The 20327-nt window shown below is 38.8% G+C and overlaps 1 protein-coding gene across 1 annotated transcript in view; it reads left to right on the forward strand.

Annotated features, from left to right (window-relative positions):
• The window catches only part of LOC126109717 (glutamate dehydrogenase 2, mitochondrial-like), a 111556-nt gene that overhangs the window by 29783 nt on the left and 61446 nt on the right, over positions 1–20327 (forward strand). The window contains exon 3 of the mRNA XM_049914804.1: positions 3786–3872. Within this exon, the coding sequence (XP_049770761.1) occupies positions 3786–3872 (87 nt within the window). The remainder of the gene's footprint in view (positions 1–3785; positions 3873–20327) is intronic.

Genomic DNA, 20327 nt, shown 5'->3' on the forward strand with positions numbered 1-20327 from the left:
TATGTGGTGCCTGTGTTCAGCGTATTGATCAGTGACTGTATGGATGGTTTGTCCCTTGTAAATATTGTCACATGTAGGGGCAAAGGCATGTGTCTGCATGTATGTAAGTGTATTTGTGCATTTTTCTCCAGCTCATCAAAGGATAAATCCAAAAGCTAGTAAATTTTCCTCCTTTTGTGTGTGGCTATTGACAACTCAAAGCTTCTACTTTTCGGTAAGTAGTCTCCTTTAACAGCAAAGTATTTTTTACATTCTACAAGAGCTTTCCTTTGACATCAGTATCATACATTATAGATACATGAGGGAGGATCAGAAAGTATTGCACAATAATTTTGTTCTACCCTGGTATTACAGCTGAAATGTTGAAATTTCATGACGATATATCATAGTTTGAAGTTTGTCGTGCAAAGGCTATTTTGTTTTCATGTGTGCTCTAGTGAGAGAAGCCTGAACTATGAAACAAGCATGCTGTGCATGTTTTTCATCATGTTCTGAAGAGCAGTGAAGTGTAGTTTGATATTTGCTGGCCAAAGTGTATAAACCAAGTGCAATTCACAGAAATGTGCGTGGCATGTATGGGGATGACTGTATGGACTGCAGCAATTCTCCAGGTGGTGTGTATTCTTCCACGGGTGTCATGTGAACCTTAGTGATTTGCCACAGTCCTGGTGAGTGGTTCCAGTTGCAACCCCACAGACTGCTGGAGCCATTGAGACAGCGATTTTGAATGACCACTGTGTAGAACTGCAAACCTTATCACTGCAGTTCAACATTACCCATGGTGTGGGTTTCAGTATTGTACCTTACTAACTGAAATTGTGCTCGCTGGTGCCTAAGAACCTGACAGACAACCACAAAGGCTAGTGAATGATGACAAGCTGGGATCACTTCACGTGTTTTGCCATAGAAGAGCATGACTTTCTGAAAGAAATCATCACTGGTGATGAGTTGTTGGCATACCACTAAGTGCGCAAAACCAAGCACGCTTCTACAGAGTGGAAACATGCTGGTTCCCCAGTATGAATAAAATTCAGTGTGACTCAGCCTACTGGGGAAGTGCTTGTGACAGTGTTCTAGGACAAGCATGGTGTGCTGTTGGTGGACTTTGCTGAAAACAGGACCACTGTGAATGCTGCAGCCAACATTAAAACTTTGGTTGAGCTGGCTGGTGTCCTTCGTGACAAATGCCACAACATTAATGCTGCCAGTGTCCAGATCTTCATGACAATGCTCACCCACATGTTGCTGCTCCTGTTTGGGGAGAAAATCACCAAATTTTGGTGGGAGTTGCTCCAGCATTCAACATACAGTCACCACTGAACTTCCATCTGTTTGGTCTCATGAAGAAATTTCTAGCTCAACACTGCGACAGATATGGAGGTGAAATCAGCAGTCTGCAGATGGCTATACTCCAACCAAATGGAATCCTGTGAACAAGGCATATTGATACTGGTACCACAGTGGAAGAAATGTGTTGAGAACATTGGTGACTCTATAGAAAAATTAGTAAAATATGTAAGTTAATTTGTGATTTTTTTGTTTTGTTACCTATTAAACAATTTGGTGATAAAATATTGCATGCTACTTTCTGATCTTCCCTCAGACTCACACACACACACACACACACACACACATCAGGTGATTTTATCCACTGTGTACAAACTCGAGAGATTGATCAATGAGAGGATATGGAACAAAAAAGGTTCAATGACCTTATGTCCAGAAATGTATGGTTTCCATGCTAGAGACCCTTTATTCAATCATACCTTGTTACAGAGACTGAAGTTTAATATGCACTGTATCATCTAGCCACAGTTACAGTATGCATGGTTTCCTCATAGAGGGTGGTACTGTCCCTTATACATCATGTCCTAGCACCCTCTCCTGCCATAATAAATGATAATGTTGTGTCCAGTTCACTTCTCTTGGTGACTTGCCTTGTAGTGGATGTGATATAGCATTGTACACAATGATTCTGTACTCAAATCAACAGCTTGCTGATGTGGTGTGCACTTATGGAAAGACAAATGGCAATGGGCAGTGGGCAACGAGGTTGTATCTGGAGACCTATCCCTGCTGACAACAACCACAGTGTTCAATGTCTGCAAAAGTGTTTCGAATCTTGTCTGAGACAGGGTTGTTTCAGAAAGCAGGAAATCATTAAGGATGTACCTGAAATGTTCAGACACCGGAGTTGGAGAAAAATATGATTAACACTGTAGAAGGTCACCACTGTGTCAGTACCAGGCAGTTGGCCCACCAGTACAGGATAAGCCAGACGATCATGCAGAACATTCTCCATGACAATTGTTACTACCCTTATCACTTAACAGTGTGTGCAGGGCTTGCCAGCGACAGACTTTCCACATCGGGAGTAGTTTTGTCACTGTTTTCTTTACCAGGGAACCATGATACCAAGGATTTGTGTCATCCATCATATTCCCAGATGAGGCAATCTTTATGTGGATTGGTATCTTCAACTTTCATAATGGTCATCTGTGGGATAGTATGCAGAACCCCAGTGGTACAGTGACAGTGAACCATCAGCATCAGTGCAGCTGGATTGTGTGGGATGGGATAACTGGTGACTGTATTTTGGAATCAGTCTTGCTTCCGCATAGCCTAACAGGCCACAACTATCGGTGTTTCTTGTGGTTTAATTTACCTTCCCTGCTGGAAGAAGTGCCATTGATAATTCAAAGGGTTATGGGCTGCTACATGATGGTACTCCAGCCCACTTCACCGTTAATGTCCGTACGCATCTCAATCATGGCCTACTCATTCAACAGATCTCAAGCCATGCAATTTCTAGTTATGGAGCCATCTCAAAAGTATGGTGTATGCAGAGTCCATTCCAGATGTGGAGACACTGGAGCATCGTATTCATACTTTTGCAGTGCTTTTGACACTTTTCGGACATGAACATGTCAAACAGAACATGCTGTGGCACGGACATGCTTGCATTGAGGCATGTGGAAATCATTTTCAACACATACTGGAACATCGGCTGCATGGTACAGAGCATATTAGACCACAATCTCTGTAACAATGTATGATTGAATAAATAGTCTCTTAGCATGTAAACCATGCATTTCTGGAATAAGTTCATTAGACTTCTTTTGTTCCAAGTGTCCTCTCAATGATCAATGCCTAGAGTTTGTATACAGTGGAAGAAATGAAGCACCCCCCCCACCCCCCCCCACCACCACCACCACACACACACACACATCTGATATCTGTCCAAATGTTTAGAATTATGTATAAAAATCAAGGTAAATCAGTCAAGATTTTTCTTCGAGATTTTTGCTAATAATACCTCTGCCTGTCTGAATGCTTATTAGAATATATTTGTAAAAATATGAAGTAAATTGGTCAAGAACTTTTTGAGATTTTTGATAAAAACATTAAACAACAAATTGTCCTTATATAGTAGCATAGATTATTGTGCTTTTATTTCTATTAATTTGATATGTGTAGCCATGCTTCGGTACTAACAACTACACTATTGCATGACCATAACAAAAACTAGAATAAACTTGTATTGTGTAAAATCTGTAAAATATCTGAAATTGTGGATATTAGGAGCATTGTAAATATTTTCATTGTACTCATGATTTTTTAATATAGAGTACGAGCACACTGTGAAACTAGATAACAGTGTATTATATTGATTTCTGATGGTAGATCTATTCCTATCAATTTAAGTTACTAAAGAAAACACACTACAGTAGTACCACATGATCCTCATACATTATTGCATTTACTCAATATGTTAATGATTTCAGAACCGGGTGTGTATGTGCCAGCACCAGATGTAAATACTGGTTCCAGAGAAATGTCATGGATAGCAGACACATATATCAAGTCATTAGGTAAGGTGAAATTATCGCTCCACAAAAACTGGCTATCCTTTTGTAGTGCTATTGTATTGCTTGAACTCATAACAAGATTGTTCACTTTAAATCCTGATACTTGCATTAAAATACAGACAGAGTACATGACTGTTGCTAATTACTTTCTGATCAAAGGGAAGTTCCTACATGAAAAGTATAATGATCTGTCAAGAATTAAATTTTATATAATTCATTTTAGTATGAGTGAGAGGAGAATAAAAAAAAAGACATATCACTTCTGTAACAGGAACTTTTGCTATATGAGCTTTAAGCTGTAGCTGACTCCTTTTGTAAGGAAGATAGAACAACAAATAAAAACTAAAAGGTACCATATGTCACAGTTATAAGACAAACCAAATATTTTGTAGAAGCTTACTTAATATTTTTTTGTACCAAATTCTGAGTACTGATTTCAAATGTATCATCCTGCATCATAAATGTTGACACAACCTTTTGTGAACTTTCGCTTGTTTATTCATTTAACCCATTGGATAATATTAAGGACATTGTACTTGATGGTATTAGATATTTTACTCAAATCTAGCGTTTGCAGGGAAAAGTATTCTGTTTAAATTTATGTATGCTACAAAATTTAATAGTCATGGGTGATTGGAATTCGTCAGTAGGAAAAGGGAGAGAAGGAAACATAGTAGGTGAATATGGATTGGGGGGAAGGAATGAAAGAGGAAGCCGCCTTGTAGAATTTTGCACAGAGCATAACTTAATCATAGCCAACACTTGGTTCAAGAATCATAAAAGAAGGTTGTATACCTGGAAGAATCCTGGAGATACTAGTAGGTATCAGATAGATTATATAATGGTAAGACAGAGATTTAGGAACCAGGTTTTAAATTGTAAGACATTTCCTGGGGCAGATGTGGATTCTGACCACAATCTATTGGTTATGAACTGCAGATTGAAACTGAAGAAACTGCAAAAAGGTGGGAATTTAAGGAGCTGGGACCTGGATAAACTCAAAGAACCAGAGGTTGTAGAGAGTTTCAGGGAGAGCATAAGGGAACAATTGACAGGAATGGGGGAAAGAAATACAGTAGAAGAAGAATGGGTAGCTCTGAGGGATGAAGTAGTGAAGGCAGCAGAGGATCAAGTAGGTAAAAAGACGAGGGCTAATAGAAATCCTTGGGTAACAGAAGAAATATTGAATTTAATTGATGAAAGGAGAAAATACAAAAATGCAGTAAATGAAGCAGGCAAAAAGGAATACAGACGTCTCAAAAATGATATCGACAGGAAGTGCAAAATGGCTAAGCAGGGATGGCTAGAGGACAAATGTAAGGATGTAGAGGCTTGTCTCACTAGGGGTAAGATAGATACTGCCTACAGGAAAATTAAAGAGACCTTTGGAGAGAAGAGAACCACTTGTATGAATATCAAGAGCTCAGATGGCAACCCAATTCTAAGCAAAGAAGGGAAGGCAGAAAGGTGGAAGGAGTATATAGAGGGTCTACACAAGGGCGATGTACTTGAGGACAATATTATGGAAATGGAAGAGGATGTAGATGAAGACGAAATTGGAGATAAGATACTGCGTGAAGAGTTTGACAGAGCACTGAAAGACCTGAGTCGAAACAAGGCCCCGGGAGTAGACAACATTCCATTTGAACTACTGATGGCCTCGGGAGAGCCAGTCATGACAAAACTCTACCATCTGGTGAGCACGATGTATGAGACAGGCGAAATACCCTCAGACTTCAAGAAGAATATAATAATTCCAATCCCAAAGAAAGCAGGTGTTGACAGATGTGAAAATTACCGAACTATCAGTTTAATAAGTCACAGCTGCAAAATACTAACTCGAATTCTTTACAGACGAATGGAAAAACTGGTAGAAGCCGACCTCGGGGAAGATCAGTTTGGATTCCGTAGAAATGTTGGAACACGTGAGGCAATACTGACCTTACGACTTATCTTAGAAGAAAGATTAAGGAAAGACAAACCTACGTTTCTAGCATTTGTAGACTTAGAGAAAGCTTTTGACAATGTTGATTGGAATACTCTCTTTCAAATTCTGAAGGTGGCAGGGGTAAAATACAGGGAACGAAAGGCTATTTACAGTTTGTACAGAAACCAGATGGCAGTTATAAGAGTCGAGGGGCATGAAAGGGAAGCAGTGGTTAGGAAAGGAGTAAGACAGGGTTGTAGCCTCTCCCCGATGTTATTCAATCTGTATATTGAGCAAGCAGTAAAGGAAACAAAAGAAAAATTCGGAGTAGGTATTAAAATTCATGGAGAAGAAGTAAAAACTTTGAGGTTCGCCGATGACATTGTAATTCTGTCAGAGACAGCAAAGGACTTGGAAGAGCAGTTGAACGGAATGGACATTGTCTTGAAAGGAGGATATAAGATGAACATCAACAAAAGCAAAACAAGGATAATGGAATGTAGTCAAATTAAGTTGGGTGATGCTGAGGGAATTAGATTAGGAAATGAGACACTTAAAGTAGTAAAGGAGTTTTGCTATTTAGGGAGTAAAATAACCGATGATGGTCGAAGTAGAGAGGATATAAAATGTAGACTGGCAATGGCAAGGAAAGCGTTGCTGAAGAAGAGAAATTTGTTAACATCGAGTATAGATTTAAGTGTGAGGAAGTCGTTTCTGAAAGTATTTGTATGGAGTGTAGCCATGTATGGAAGTGAAACATGGACGATAACTAGTTTGGACAAAAAGAGAATAGAAGCTTTCGAAATGTGGTGCTACAGAAGAATGCTGAAGATAAGGTGGGTAGATCACGTAACTAATGAGGAGGTATTGAATAGGATTGGGGAGAAGAGATGTTTGTGGCACAACTTGACTAGAAGAAGGGATCGGTTGGTAGGACATGTTTTGAGGCATCAAGGGATCACAAATTTAGCATTGGAGGGCAGTGTGGAGGGTAAAAATCGTAGAGGGAGACCAAGAGATGAATACACTAAGCAGATTCAGAAGGATGTAGGTTGCAGTAGATACTGGGAGATGAAGAAGCTTGCACAGGATAGAGTAGCATGGAGAGCTGCATCAAACCAGTCTCAGGACTGAAGACCACAACAACAACAACAACAACAACAAATTCATATAATCATTTGTTAAATACAGTCAGTGATACTGTAGATATGCTCCAACAGATCTTTTAAATACCTGAAAAAGTTAATTCTGGTAAACTAAGGACCATGTCGAAATGACTGTTTAGTTCTCTTCATCTTCCTTCGACACTGTTTCATTTTCTCAGAATGAACTCTTTTTCGTGTCACCTGACCCACTTATTTTTCTTTTTGTTTTAGCTTCCTCAAGACATTTGAATTACTTCACATCTAGTCTGAATTTGTCTCTGTTGAATCAAGTCTCCTGTTCAATCTGAGTTTCCTCTAAATCCTTTTTTTGTCTTGCCTCCCCACCCATTTTCTTTGTCTGTTTTCCTGTTTTGGTCTTCTTTGTTAATCTGTCTTCCACCATTCTCTCTAAATGTCTGTAGAATGTAATACATATTTTCCTGATCTCATCTGTTATTTTAGGGCAGAACGAGTGTATTTTCCTATTTGGTCTCGTAAGCCAAAGCCAAAGCCATCTTTGTTCTTGATTGGGCCTAATATTTTTTGCAGTATTCTTCTTTCTGTCTTTCCCAAAACTTCTGACACCCTTTTGCAGTCATGTAAAAGTTATGTTTCTGAACCAGAAAGGACTTGTGGTTTTACAACTATATTATAATGTCTTAATTTAACATATGTACAAAAACATTTTTTTCTGTACAAATTTCTAACTTTTGTATGCGAGGAGTAATGAAAAAGTAAAGGAGTTTTTGTTATCCTTCAAGAGCCTTTATTTATTCATCAACTTTGCCTGTTCAGAATAATCCCCTTCAGATATAACACACTTCTGCCAGCACTTCTTCCAATCTTGGTAGCACTTGTGGGACTTACAGTTCATTATGGTTTTCAGCTCCTTCAGCAATTCTGTTTTTATCCCATCAGTGCTGACAAAAAGATGGCCTTTCAAGGTTCTCTTCAGCCTAAGGAATAGAAGGGAGTCATAGGGGGCCATGTCTGGCGAATATGATAGCTGATACAACGTAACAGCTTTGTGTTTTGCCAAAACATGAGGAACAAGCTTTGAGGTGTGAGAAGGAGCATTATCCTGATACATTTTCCATGAGTAGTTTTGCCAGAATTCTGCATACAACAAATGATTATATGAATTTGTAGTATACATACATTTAAACAGAATAATTTTCCCTACAAACACTATATTTGAGTAAAATGGCTGACACCATTTAATACAATGAGCTTAATATGATCAGATGGGTTAAATTAGTAAACAACTGAAAGTTTACAAAAGGTGGTGTCAACATTTATGATACAACATGATACATTTGAAATTGCATAACTTGCAAGTAGTATTCATTATTGACTGTAAGACCAGGAACTCATGAAGCACTATCTGATTGTAATCAAAGAAAACAGTGAGAAGAACCGTCACATTTGATTCAATATGTCGAATTGATTTTTCAGGCAGTTTCTGTTGGGATGATTGGACCTTGATTTCGATGTCACACCCATATACCCATGTTTTGTCATCTGTTGTAACCTCCTTTGGAAGTTCTGGATCATTGTTGAGTTCATTCAGCAATTCCTGAGCGATCTATGTGCGGCATTTTTTCTGGTCAAAATTCAACTGTTTCAGGACAAAACTATTTGAAAAAATTGCTTTTCATGAGCCAAAGGATATGCCAACATCAACAACAACCTCTCTGATGATTATTTGGTTATTTTCCAGAACCATTTTAATTCCTCCTACATTGTTGTCAGTAATTGATGTCCTAGGGTGTCCAGGGCGGTTTTCTTCAATGTTTCCTCGCACCTCTTTGAAACATTTATACCAATCATGACCTTTTGTCTTACTCATAGTAGATTCACCAAAACCCACAGTCAGCATTTTGAAAGTGTTGCTCCACTTTAATCTATTTTTCAAGCACAGCAAACTATCCAAACCATCTTTTTCAAAAGAAAAAATTTGCCGAGCACTGAAAAAGACATATAAGCTTTTCTATTGTCAACAAAAAACTGCTGAAAAAACAAACATGCTTCAGGAACATGCGTACCAACAAGATAAAAAAATTAAAAATGGGATTATAAAGCCCACGAAATTAAAAAATTCCTGTTACTTTTTTGTCAAACTTTGTATGCTTTTTAAAATTGTTTCAGTCCTAGTTGAAACTGCTTCTTTTTCACTTTTTGTGTTTATACTTTCACCCAAATATTTAATGTTGGCTGTTTTCATAATGTCGACTTATTTGGTTTTCTAAATTTGTGATGAGTTACTTTTCATTTGTCATATCTTCTGGCGTTTCAAATGATATTTGTAGACTGGCCTTCTCAGCTATTTCCTTGGGAAATTATAGTCTCTTCTTCACATTCTCTGTAGTTCCATCTATTATTATGAGATCATCTGTGAAGACTAAACCATTTATTGCTTTTTTTGATCTACCCATCTTTATGTACTTATCAACCTTTTGTTTTTCTTCCTATATTTTGCATTTTGTTATAACCTTTTCCAGCACACAGTTGTATAATAATCCTAACAAATTGTCTCCTTGTCTGTTTCCTAGTACTGTTTGGAAGGGACTACATGTTGTTCCAAGAAATTTAACTCGAGATACTGTGTTTGTAAGAGTCTATTTACTTATTTCCAGAGTTTTTGTATCTGCCGCAGATTCCTTGAGGTTTTGAGGAGGGAGTCACTGTCAGTTGAATTACATGCCTATATAAAATCAACAAATTAAGCACTATCCTTTTATTTGATGTTTTCATATACATTATTACTTACTGTATATTTTATATTTTATAGCAGTTTGGTGAGCAATTTTATTACCATGATGACTGTACCATGGCCAGAATCAGAAATTTGTTTTATTTATGTACACATGTAAATAATTAATTTATGTGTATGAGACATGCATAAGTAATGTAATTGAAACACATACACAGTGTCAATCATAATTTACAGCCACTAGTACAAACTTATTAGATTATTCTTCAAAATACTTTAACGCAATGACACTTTCGCATAAGGAAGGCATGTAATTTTATTCTCAATGAACGTGATTTCATACTGCTGGAGATTTTATACATTTTTCTCTTTCAATCTGGGCATAAAGTTTTAAACTGTGAGAGGGAAATGATTTTTTCTTGGCTATGGTGTCATACATAAGGTGAAAGTGGTTTCCTATGCCAAATTCTTAATTATTATATATAAATATGAGCTGTTATAGTTAAAATATTTGAATGCCTAGATAGTAGTTGGTGTGAATCCATTGTCTTAAACTTCATATTTCTGATTAGCTGTTACCCATGGCTTCACTTGCACATCATTAATTTTGTTATGTTAAGTGACAGTGAGTAAGTAAACTACTGTTCCATTAAGTTTCGGGTGTGCAGCCGCAAGAACTCTCCTTCTTCTTCTAATATTTTGGCTGTATAACATTCACCCATCTTCAGAGTGAGCCAAAAGACTGCCGCTCCAGTGCTCGCTTCGTCCCTTTATACTCGTGTACTGTGCAACTGTGCATGCGGCCACAGATGCAAATGCACCAGACACATTGGTCGGCAAGGGAGACATGCATAAAGCGTCAGTTACATCTATGACTCCTCATTCAATCTGTGTTGGCATGTCGATATATCATTGTGAGCTGCATTGTGGCAATATCTTTGTGAGTTTATTACACCAAGTGCCGGATTCAATGATTTATCAAGGTTGAAACCACTATCTCTATCAATTAAATTCAACGTCAAGTAAATCTCAATTGTCTCCTTCACTATCGAGTCCCAAAAAGATGATGTAGTTGCCAGAGTTTCGACGTTGTCATACAACATACTGTGACCAGTGTCAATACAATGCTCTGCCACTGCTGACTTATTAGGTTTAAAAGTCATTTGTACCTCCAGTGTTCTGTACATCTTACTTGGACAGTACGAGTTGTTTATCCAATGTAAGACAAGCCACATTCACATGGAATTTTGTAAACTCCAGATTTTTGGAGCAGCGAATCATCTTTGACGGAGCCCACGAGTGCAGCCGTCTTGAGTGGAGAACGAAAAATCACTTTACTTTGTGTCTGCTGAGAATCTGGCCTATTTTTGATGAGAGGTTACCCACATGTGGCAGGAAGGCCATAGATTTAAAGGTTTCTTCATCTTCTGCTCTCTTTGTGGCCTCTTTCGGTTTCAGTTTTAGTGCCTTCTGTATTTGCTGTGGAGAGTACCCATTGTCTTCAAACACTCTTTGTAAGTGGGGAAGTTCATCTTGCAGACTGCTTTTGTCAGAAATAATATGCACTCTATGGGTCAAAGTTTGGAGAACACTCATCGTCTGGGCAGGATGGTGGCAGCTATTAGCACATAAATAAAAATCCATGTGCGTCGGCTTCCGATACAGTTACTTGTCCCAAAGTGCCATCCTCTCTGTGCCGAACCAGAACATCCAAGAATGGAAGGCATCCCTCCTTTTCAATTTCCATTGTGAACTTTATTTGATCATGGACGGAGTTCAGATGTCTTAAGAAGTCTTGCAAGTTGTCTTCACCATGGGACCAAACTACAAAGGTATCATCAACATACCTCCAGAAAACCGTGGGTTTCAGGTCAGCAGATTCAAGCGCCTTCTCCTCGAAGTCTTCCATAAATAAATTGACCACCAAAGGGGATAAGGGACTACCCATGGCGACTCCGTCTGTCTGTTCAAAAAATTAATTGTTAAATAAGAAGTATGTAGAGGTCAGAACATGTTTGAATAGAGCTGAAATCTCTTTGTCAAAACTTCTTTCAATAAGTTGTAGAGATTCTGGAAGGAAAGACACGACATTGAAACTAACTAATATATCAGAAGGATTTATTTTCAATGATTTCAGTTTACTAATGAAATCTGCAGAGTTTCTTATGTGGTGAGCGCATTTTCCCACAAGAGGCCTCAACAATGATGCCAGGTGTTTGACAACGTTATAGGTCAGAGAGCCTATGTTACTCACTATGGGGCAGAGAGGAATATCTTTCTTGTGGACCTTTGGTAGTCCATAAAATCTAGGAGGCACTGCACCACTTGGTTTCAATCTCCGAACAACTTCTGGTGGGAAGGAAGAATCATTCAGAAGTGAAGCAGTTTTCTTTGCCACTCGATTAGTGAGATCCCTGTTGATCTTCCGGTACATGCTGTCACTCAATAAATTGTACATTTTATCGTTTAATCTGAGTGTTCATGTTTTTTAGTGTTTGTTCTGGCTTTTAGCCTCTGATTTTAACCTGAGTTTTTAATGTGTTCTTGGTGGTTGGATTTTCCTCTTTTTTTTCTCTATGGTCGGCCAACCACCGTCACTCTCTAGGTGTTTTAATTTGTTTTGTCTGATCTCTGTCGGAGTCTTTCTTGTCCCGTGTCATCTGACGTCTTTCCTGCTGTTTGTTTTTCTTCTCTTTGGGCGGTTTTAATTTCTTTGGAAAAAGGGACCAATGACCATCGCAGTCTGGTCCCTTTAATCCAGCAAACCAACCAACCTATTCTGGAGGTATGTTGATGATACCTTTGTAGTTTGGTCCCATGGTGAAGACAACTTGTAAGACTTCTTAAGACATCTGAACTCCATTCATGATCAAATAAAGTTCACAATGGAAATTGAAAAGGAGGGATGCCTTCCATTCTTGGATGTTCTGGTTCGGCACAGAGAGGATGGCACTTTGGGACATGTAAGTGTATTGAAAGCCGACGCACATGGATTTTTATTTATGTGCTAATAGCTGCCACCATCCTGCCCAGATGATGAGTGTTCTCCAAACTTTGACCCATAGAGCGCATATTATTTCTGACAAAAGCAGTCTGAAAGATGAACTTTCCCACTTACAAAGAGTATTTGAAGACAATGGATACTCTCCACAGTGAATACAGAAGGCACTGAAAATAAAACCGAAAGAGGCCACCAAGAAAGCAGAAGAAGATGAAGAAACCTTTAAATCTATGGCCTTCCTGCCATATGTGGGTAACCTATCATCAAAAATAGCACATATTCTCAGCAGACACAAAGTAAAAGTGTTTTTTCATCCTCCACCCAAGACGGGTGCACTTGTGGGCTCCGTCAAAGATGATTTGCTGCTCCAAAAATCTGGAGTTTACAAAATTCCATGTGAAGGTGGCCTGTCTTACATCAGACAAACAACTCATACTGTCCAAGAAAGATGTACAGAACAGTGGAGGTACACACAATATTTAAACCTAACAAGTCGGCAGTGGCAGAGCATTGTATTGACACTTGTCACAGTATGTTGTATGACAACATCGAAACTCTGGCAACTACATCATCTTTTTGGGAATCGATAGTGAAGGAGGCAATTGAGATTCACTTGACGTCGAATTTAATTAATAGAGACAGTGGTCTCAACCTTCATAATTCATGGAATCTGGAACTTGGTGTAATAAACTCACGAAGACGTCGTCACAATGCAGCACACAATGATATATCGACATGACAACACAGGTCGATTGAGGAGTCATAGATGTAGCTTGTGCATTGTGCACATCTCTGCCACCGACCAATGTCTCTGGCGCATTTGCATCTGTGGCTGCATGCACAGTTGCGCGGTACACGAGTATAAAGAGATGAAGCGAGCACTGGAACGGCAGTCTTGTGGCTCACTCTGAAGATGGGTAAACGTTATACAGCCCAAATATTAGCAGAAGAAGAATGAGAATTCTTGCGACTGCACACCCAAAACTTAATGGAACAGTCTTCGCGCCGCCAAAACCTGGAGATTCAAGTAAACTACTGTCCATTCCATAACATCAGCTGCCCTGGCAAGTCTGCCTGTTTGGATGAGCATAGCTTGTGATGTTCCCCCCCAGTCTCCACCCTTCTAAGCTCTCCCAAAACATGATGCATTGGCATGCGCAGTGTCACTGCTGAGCAGTGTGTACAGAGAGGCATGGGCAGGAGTGCAAATGTATGCACTGTGCTACTGAAAAGATGGATTAAACACATTGAAGGTTGTGTAAGCATTATATTCATTGCTTTGAATTATATCATGTACCACATATTGACTATTAAAAGCCTTTTCACAAATCTGATTAACTTCAAAAGTCAAAGAGTAAATATTTTTCCTTAACTCAAATCATTAAGTATCTTGATACACATTTCTAAAGTAGCCTGTTTTCCTCCTTGGGGTTCAAGCTATCTCCTTACCAAATTTCATTAAAATTGGTTCAGTGGGTTAGTAATAATAAATTTAAATGTTATGCATAGTGCAGCAGTGTTTCACCAATCTCAGTGTTTACGATGTGATGTACCATGAACTGTTTGATAGAATGTTGTAATTTTGCAAATACATTTGATGGTATATGTGAACACTGTCTGCAGAAATTCACAAATAGAATTAGTAATAAAGAAGTAATAAACTAAAATGTTATTCCTGATGTGAAAATGAACACTAAAAATGTAGTAAGTGATATCCTTTTTTCCTTTCATCATTTCTTGGGGAGTGCCAACAAAAAAGTTCTGTAAAGTTCATTGCAAGTCACTAACTGCTCTTGTTGTCAAATACTGGATAGCATGCATAATAGCTACTGCTGCATTACAAAGTGTATAGATTATGTCAGAAATAGTGTGGAAGTAAGGGTTAAACACATTGAAGATTGTATAAACATTCTATTCAGCAGTTTGAAATGCATTACATAGTACTTATCAACCAGTCAAAGCTTATTCACAAATATGACAAAGTTCAAAGGTCAAAGAGTAAATAGCTTTTTCAAAGAGTAACTATTTTGTCCTAATTCACACAATACTCATCAAATCAGTAAGTATCATATACTACACACTTTCTAAAGTAGCCTACATTCTTCTGCAGGGTTCAAGCTGTCTCCTTACAAAATTTCATCAAAGTCAGTTCAGCAGTTTAGTAATATTAAATTTAAATGTCATGCATAATACAGCAGTTCTTCATGCATCTCAGTGTTTATGATGTCATATGTCCAACTATGTGCCATAGAATGTTATAATTTTGCAGGTACATTCAATGGCATACATGAATACTGTCCGCAAAATGTGTCGCAAATAGAGTTAGTAGTAAAGAAGTAGAAAATTAAAACATTATGCCTAACAAAAAAAATAAAAAAATAAAAATGAACAGCGAAAATTTATTAAGTGTTAAACTTTTTTTCTTTAATTTTTTTGTGGGGGTTGCCAGCAAGAAAAAGTTTCATGAAAGTGTGAAATTACATGTAAAGTTCATTTCAAGTCACTAAGTGCTCTCATTCTCAAATACTGGATGAATAAAATCTGAGTATTTGTGCTTCAGAGCGTGCAGTACTTTTTCATCCCCACCCCTCTCATAACTAGTTTGTTCTTACCTTCACAGCAATTCTTTCCAGACAGTAAGTGATATGTGTACCAAGTTTGATTGTTGCTGAGCCAGTTGTTTCAGAGGAAAGGTGGAACATAAATACATACATATGAGGCGTCAAAAAAAAAAAATTTTAAAAGCAATATATTTTCAAATTGCTTACAAAAAACCTTATCCCCTTCAAAATACTCTCAATTCCAACTAATACATTTATCCTACCAGTGCTTCCACTGTTTGATTATTAGAAATAGCTGGCAGCTCCTCCCTCATTCTCTTCTTAACTACTACAATGTTGTCAAATTGGTGTCCTCTCATGCCCCTTTTCATGAGTGGAAATAAGAAAAAGTTGCATGGAGCCAGGTCAGGTGAGAAAGGTGCGTGGGATAACGGAACCATCCCATTTTTAGCCAAAAAATATCTAACAGTGATGGCTGTGCATGCAGGTGCATCATTGTGTTGAAAGAATCAATCCCCTGTTGGGACAAATCGGGTGTTTTTTGACAAACACGATTGTGGAATCTTCTGAAAACTTCCAAACAAAAGATTTGATTGATGGTCTGACTAAGGGGAATTTACTCTTAATGAACTACACCCTTAGCATAAAATCAGCATTGTTTTGATGTTTGAAGAAAAAAAAAAAAAAAAAAACCATGAACCATGGACCTTGCCGTTGGTGGGGAGGCTTGCGTGCCTCAGCGATACAGATGGCCGTACCGTAGGTGCAACCACAACGGAGGGGTATCTGTTGAGAGGCCAGACAAACATGTGGTTCCTGAAGAGGGGCAGCAGCCTTTTCAGTAGTTGCAGGGGCAACAGTCTGGATGATTGACTGATCTGGCCTTGTAACATTAACCAAAATGGCCTTGCTGTGCTGGTACTGCGAACGGCTGAAAGCAAGGGGAAACTACAGCCGTAATTTTTCCCGAGGACATGCAGCTCTACTGTATGATTAAATGATGATGGCGTCCTCTTGGGTAAAATATTCCGGAGGTAAAATAGTCCCCCATTCGGATCTCCGGGCGGGGACTACTCAGGAGGACGTCGTTATCAGGAGAAAGAAAACTGGCGTTCTACGGATCGGAGCGTGGAATGTCAGATCCCTTAATCGGGCAGGTAGGTTAGAAAATTTAAAAAGGGAAATGGATAGGTTAAAGTTAGATATAATGGGAATTAGTGAAGTTCGGTGGCAGGAGGAACAAGACTTTTGGTCAGGTGAATACAGGGTTATAAATACAAAATCAAATAGGGGTAATGCAGGAGTAGGTTTAATAATGAATAAAAAAATAGGAGTGCATGTTAGCTACTACAAACAGCATAGTGAATGCATTATTGTGGCCAAGATAGACACAAAGCCCATGCCTACCACAGTAGTACAAGTTTATATGCCAACTACCTCTGCAGATGATGAAGAAATAGATGAAATGTATGACGAGATAAAAGACATTATTCAGGTAGTGAAGGGAGACGAAAATTTAATAGTCATGGGTGACTGGAATTCATCAGTAGGAAAAGGGAGAGAAGGAAACATAGTAGGTGAATATGGATTGGGGGGAAGGAATGAAAGAGGAAGCCGCCTTGTAGAATTTTGCACAGAGCATAACTTAATCATAGCCAACACTTGGTTCAAGAATCATAAAAGAAGGTTGTATACCTGGAAGAATCCTGGAGATACTAAAAGGTATCAGATAGATTATATAATGGTAAGACAGAGATTTAGGAACCAGGTTTTAAATTGTAAGACATTTCCAGGGGCAGATGTGGATTCTGACCACAATCTATTGGTTATGAACTGCAGATTGAAACTGAAGAAACTGCAAAAAGGTGGGAATTTAAGGAGATGGGACCTGGATAAACTGAAAGAACCAGAGGTTGTAGAGAGTTTCAGGGAGAGCATAAGGGAACAATTGACAGGAATGGTGGAAAGAAATACAGTAGAAGAAGAATGGGTAGCTCTGAGGGATGAAGTAGTGAAGGCAGCAGAGGATCAAGTAGGTAAAAAGACGAGGGCTAATAGAAATCCTTGGGTAACAGAAGAAATATTGAATTTAATTGATGAAAGGAGAAAATATAAAAATGCAGTAAATGAAGCAGGCAAAAAGGAATACAAACGTCTCAAAAACGAGATTGACAGGAAGTGCAAAATGGCTAAGCAGGGATGGCTAGAGGACAAATGTAAGGATGTAGAGGCTTGTCTCACTAGGGGTAAGATAGATACTGCCTACAGGAAAATTAAAGAGACCTTTGGAGAGAAGAGAACCACTTGTATGAATATCAAGAGCTCAGATGGCAACCCAGTCCTAAGCAAAGAAGGGAAGGCAGAAAGTTGGAAGGAGTATATAGACGGTTTATACAAGGGCGATGTACTTGAGGACAATATTATGGAAATGGAAGAGGATGTAGATGAAGATGAAATGGGAGATAAGATACTGCGTGAAGAGTTTGACAGAGCACTGAAAGACCTGAGTCGAAACAAGGCCCCGGGAGTAGACAACATTCCATTTGAACTACTGATGGCCTTGGGAGAGCCAGTTATGACAAAACTCTACCATCTGGTGAGCACGATGTATGAGACAGGCGAAATACCCTCTGACTTCAAGAAGAATATAATAATTCCAATCCCAAAGAAAGCAGGTGTTGACATATGTGAAAATTACCGAACTATCAGTTTAATAAGTCACAGCTGCAAAATACTAACGCGAATTCTTTACAGACGAATGGAAAAATTGGTAGAAGCTGACCTCGGGGAAGATCAGTTTGGATTCCGTAGAAATGTTGGAACACGTGAGGCAATACTGACCTTACGACTTATCTTAGAAGAAAGATTAAGAAAAGGCAAACCTACGTTTCTAGCATTTGTACACTTAGAGAAAGCTTTTGACAATGTTAACTGGAATACTCTCTTTCAAATTCTGAAGGTGGCAGGGGTGAAATACAGGGAGCGAAAGGCTATTTACAGTTTGTACAGAAACCAGATGGCAGTTATAAGAGTCGAGGGGCATGAAAGGGAAGCAGTGGTTGGGAAAGGAGTAAGACAGGGCTGTAGCCTCTCCCCGATGTTATTCAATCTGTATATTGAGCAAGCAGTAAAGGAAACAAAAGAAAAATTTGGAGTAGGTATTAAAATTCATGGAGAAGAAGTAAAAACTTTGAGGTTCGCCGATGACATTGTAATTCTGTCAGAGACAGCAAAGGACTTGGAAGAGCAGTTGAACGGAATGGATAGTGTCTTGAAAGGAGGATATAAGATGAACATCAACAAAAGCAAAACGAGGATAATGGAATGTAGTCAAATTAAGTCGGGTGATGCTGAGGGAATTAGATTAGGAAATGAGACACATAAAGTAGTAAAGGAGTTTTGCTATTTAGGGAGTAAAATAACCGATGATGGTCGAAGTAGAGAGGATATAAAATGTAGACTGGCAATGGCAAGGAAAGCGTTTCTCAAGAAGAGGAATTTGTTAACATCGAGTATAGACTTAAGTGTCAGGAAGTCATTTCTGAAAGTATTTGTATGGAGTGTAGCCATGTATGGAAGTGAAACATGGACGATAACTAGTTTGGACAAGAAGAGAATAGAAGCTTTCGAAATGTGGTGCTACAGAAGAATGCTGAAGATAAGGTGGGTAGATCACGTAACTAATGAGGAGGTATTGAATAGGATTGGGGAGAAGAGAAGTTTGTGGCACATCTTGACTAGAAGAAGGGATTGGTTGGTAGGACATGTTTTGAGGCATCAAGGGATCACAAATTTAGCATTGGAGGGCAGTGTGGAGGGTAAAAATCGTAGAGGGAGACCAAGAGATGAATACACTAAGCAGATTCAGAAGGATGTAGGTTGCAGTAGATACTGGGAGATGAAGAAGCTTGCACAGGATAGAGTAGCATGGAGAGCTGCATCAAACCAGTCTCAGGACTGAAGACCACAACAACAACAACAACATATTTTTGGATGGGGTGATGAAGACATATTCCATTTTGCTTCACTGTTGCTTTGTTTCAGGGTCGTAACCATAGCACCATCATTCATCACCAGTAACGACCTTTGACAGAAAATCTGGATTGAGTTCAAACTGTTGTTTCAAAGCGTGACATATTTCAGCTTGATGTTCCTTTTGATTGCCAGTCAGAACCCAAGCAGCAAACTTGGCAGCAACTATTTTCATTCCCAAACCTTCTGTTGAAATTCATAGAACTGAGCTCCCAGATAACCCACTAATCTCTGGCAGTTGATAAGTTGTCTGTCGATGGTCTATTAGCATAAGCTCTTGAATATTTTCAATATTTTTGATGATTTTGGCAGTTGATGGATGTCCAGAACAAGGTTTGTCATCAGTTGATATGTCGCCATTTTTAAATCGAAGCAAACCACTTGTATACTTGAGTCTTTTCCATAGTGTCTCCTTGGTATGCTGTTTTCAACATAAACAGTTTCAGCGAAATTTTTATCAAGTAGAAAACAAAATTTCACAACTCCACATTGCTCACTTAAACATGTCATCATAAAAAAAAAAACAAGAACAAAACAGCATTCACAAAAACAATCACTGCAGATGGATTAAACAAGCCAGGTCAACAACACAGGCAGCACTGAACTGGCACCGAGTTGCACAATACACGGCTTGCGGCAGAAATGAGAACTACTCAGGCTCTGCTCATGGCAATTTTATTTCAGTTCATTTTTTTCCCTACCCCCTCATATATATGAAAACTCTAGGAAGGAATATCAACAATGTAGGGAAGGTAGATTGCTAATTGCCATAAAAAAGACACTTCAGTTGGAGACAGGCTCAGTTAAAAGACACTTACACAAAGCTTTTGGCCATTGCCTTTATTGGCAAAAGAGAAACTCACATCATTCATACACACAAGTAAACATACCTCGTGCACACATGACTGACAACTCTGGCAGCCTGGCCCAGACTGCACCTATCACATGGGATGGAAGCAGCAACCTCGAGTGGTTGGAGAATGGGAATAGATAGTAGTGTACAAGTGGGAGAAGAGAGGAACACTGTCTGGTGAAGAGTGCGGGGACTAGAATGGCAACAGGTGCAGCATGAGGAGGTT

Source organism: Schistocerca cancellata, chromosome 1 (genome assembly GCF_023864275.1).
Source record: "Schistocerca cancellata isolate TAMUIC-IGC-003103 chromosome 1, iqSchCanc2.1, whole genome shotgun sequence".
NCBI lineage: Eukaryota > Metazoa > Arthropoda > Insecta > Orthoptera > Acrididae > Schistocerca > Schistocerca cancellata.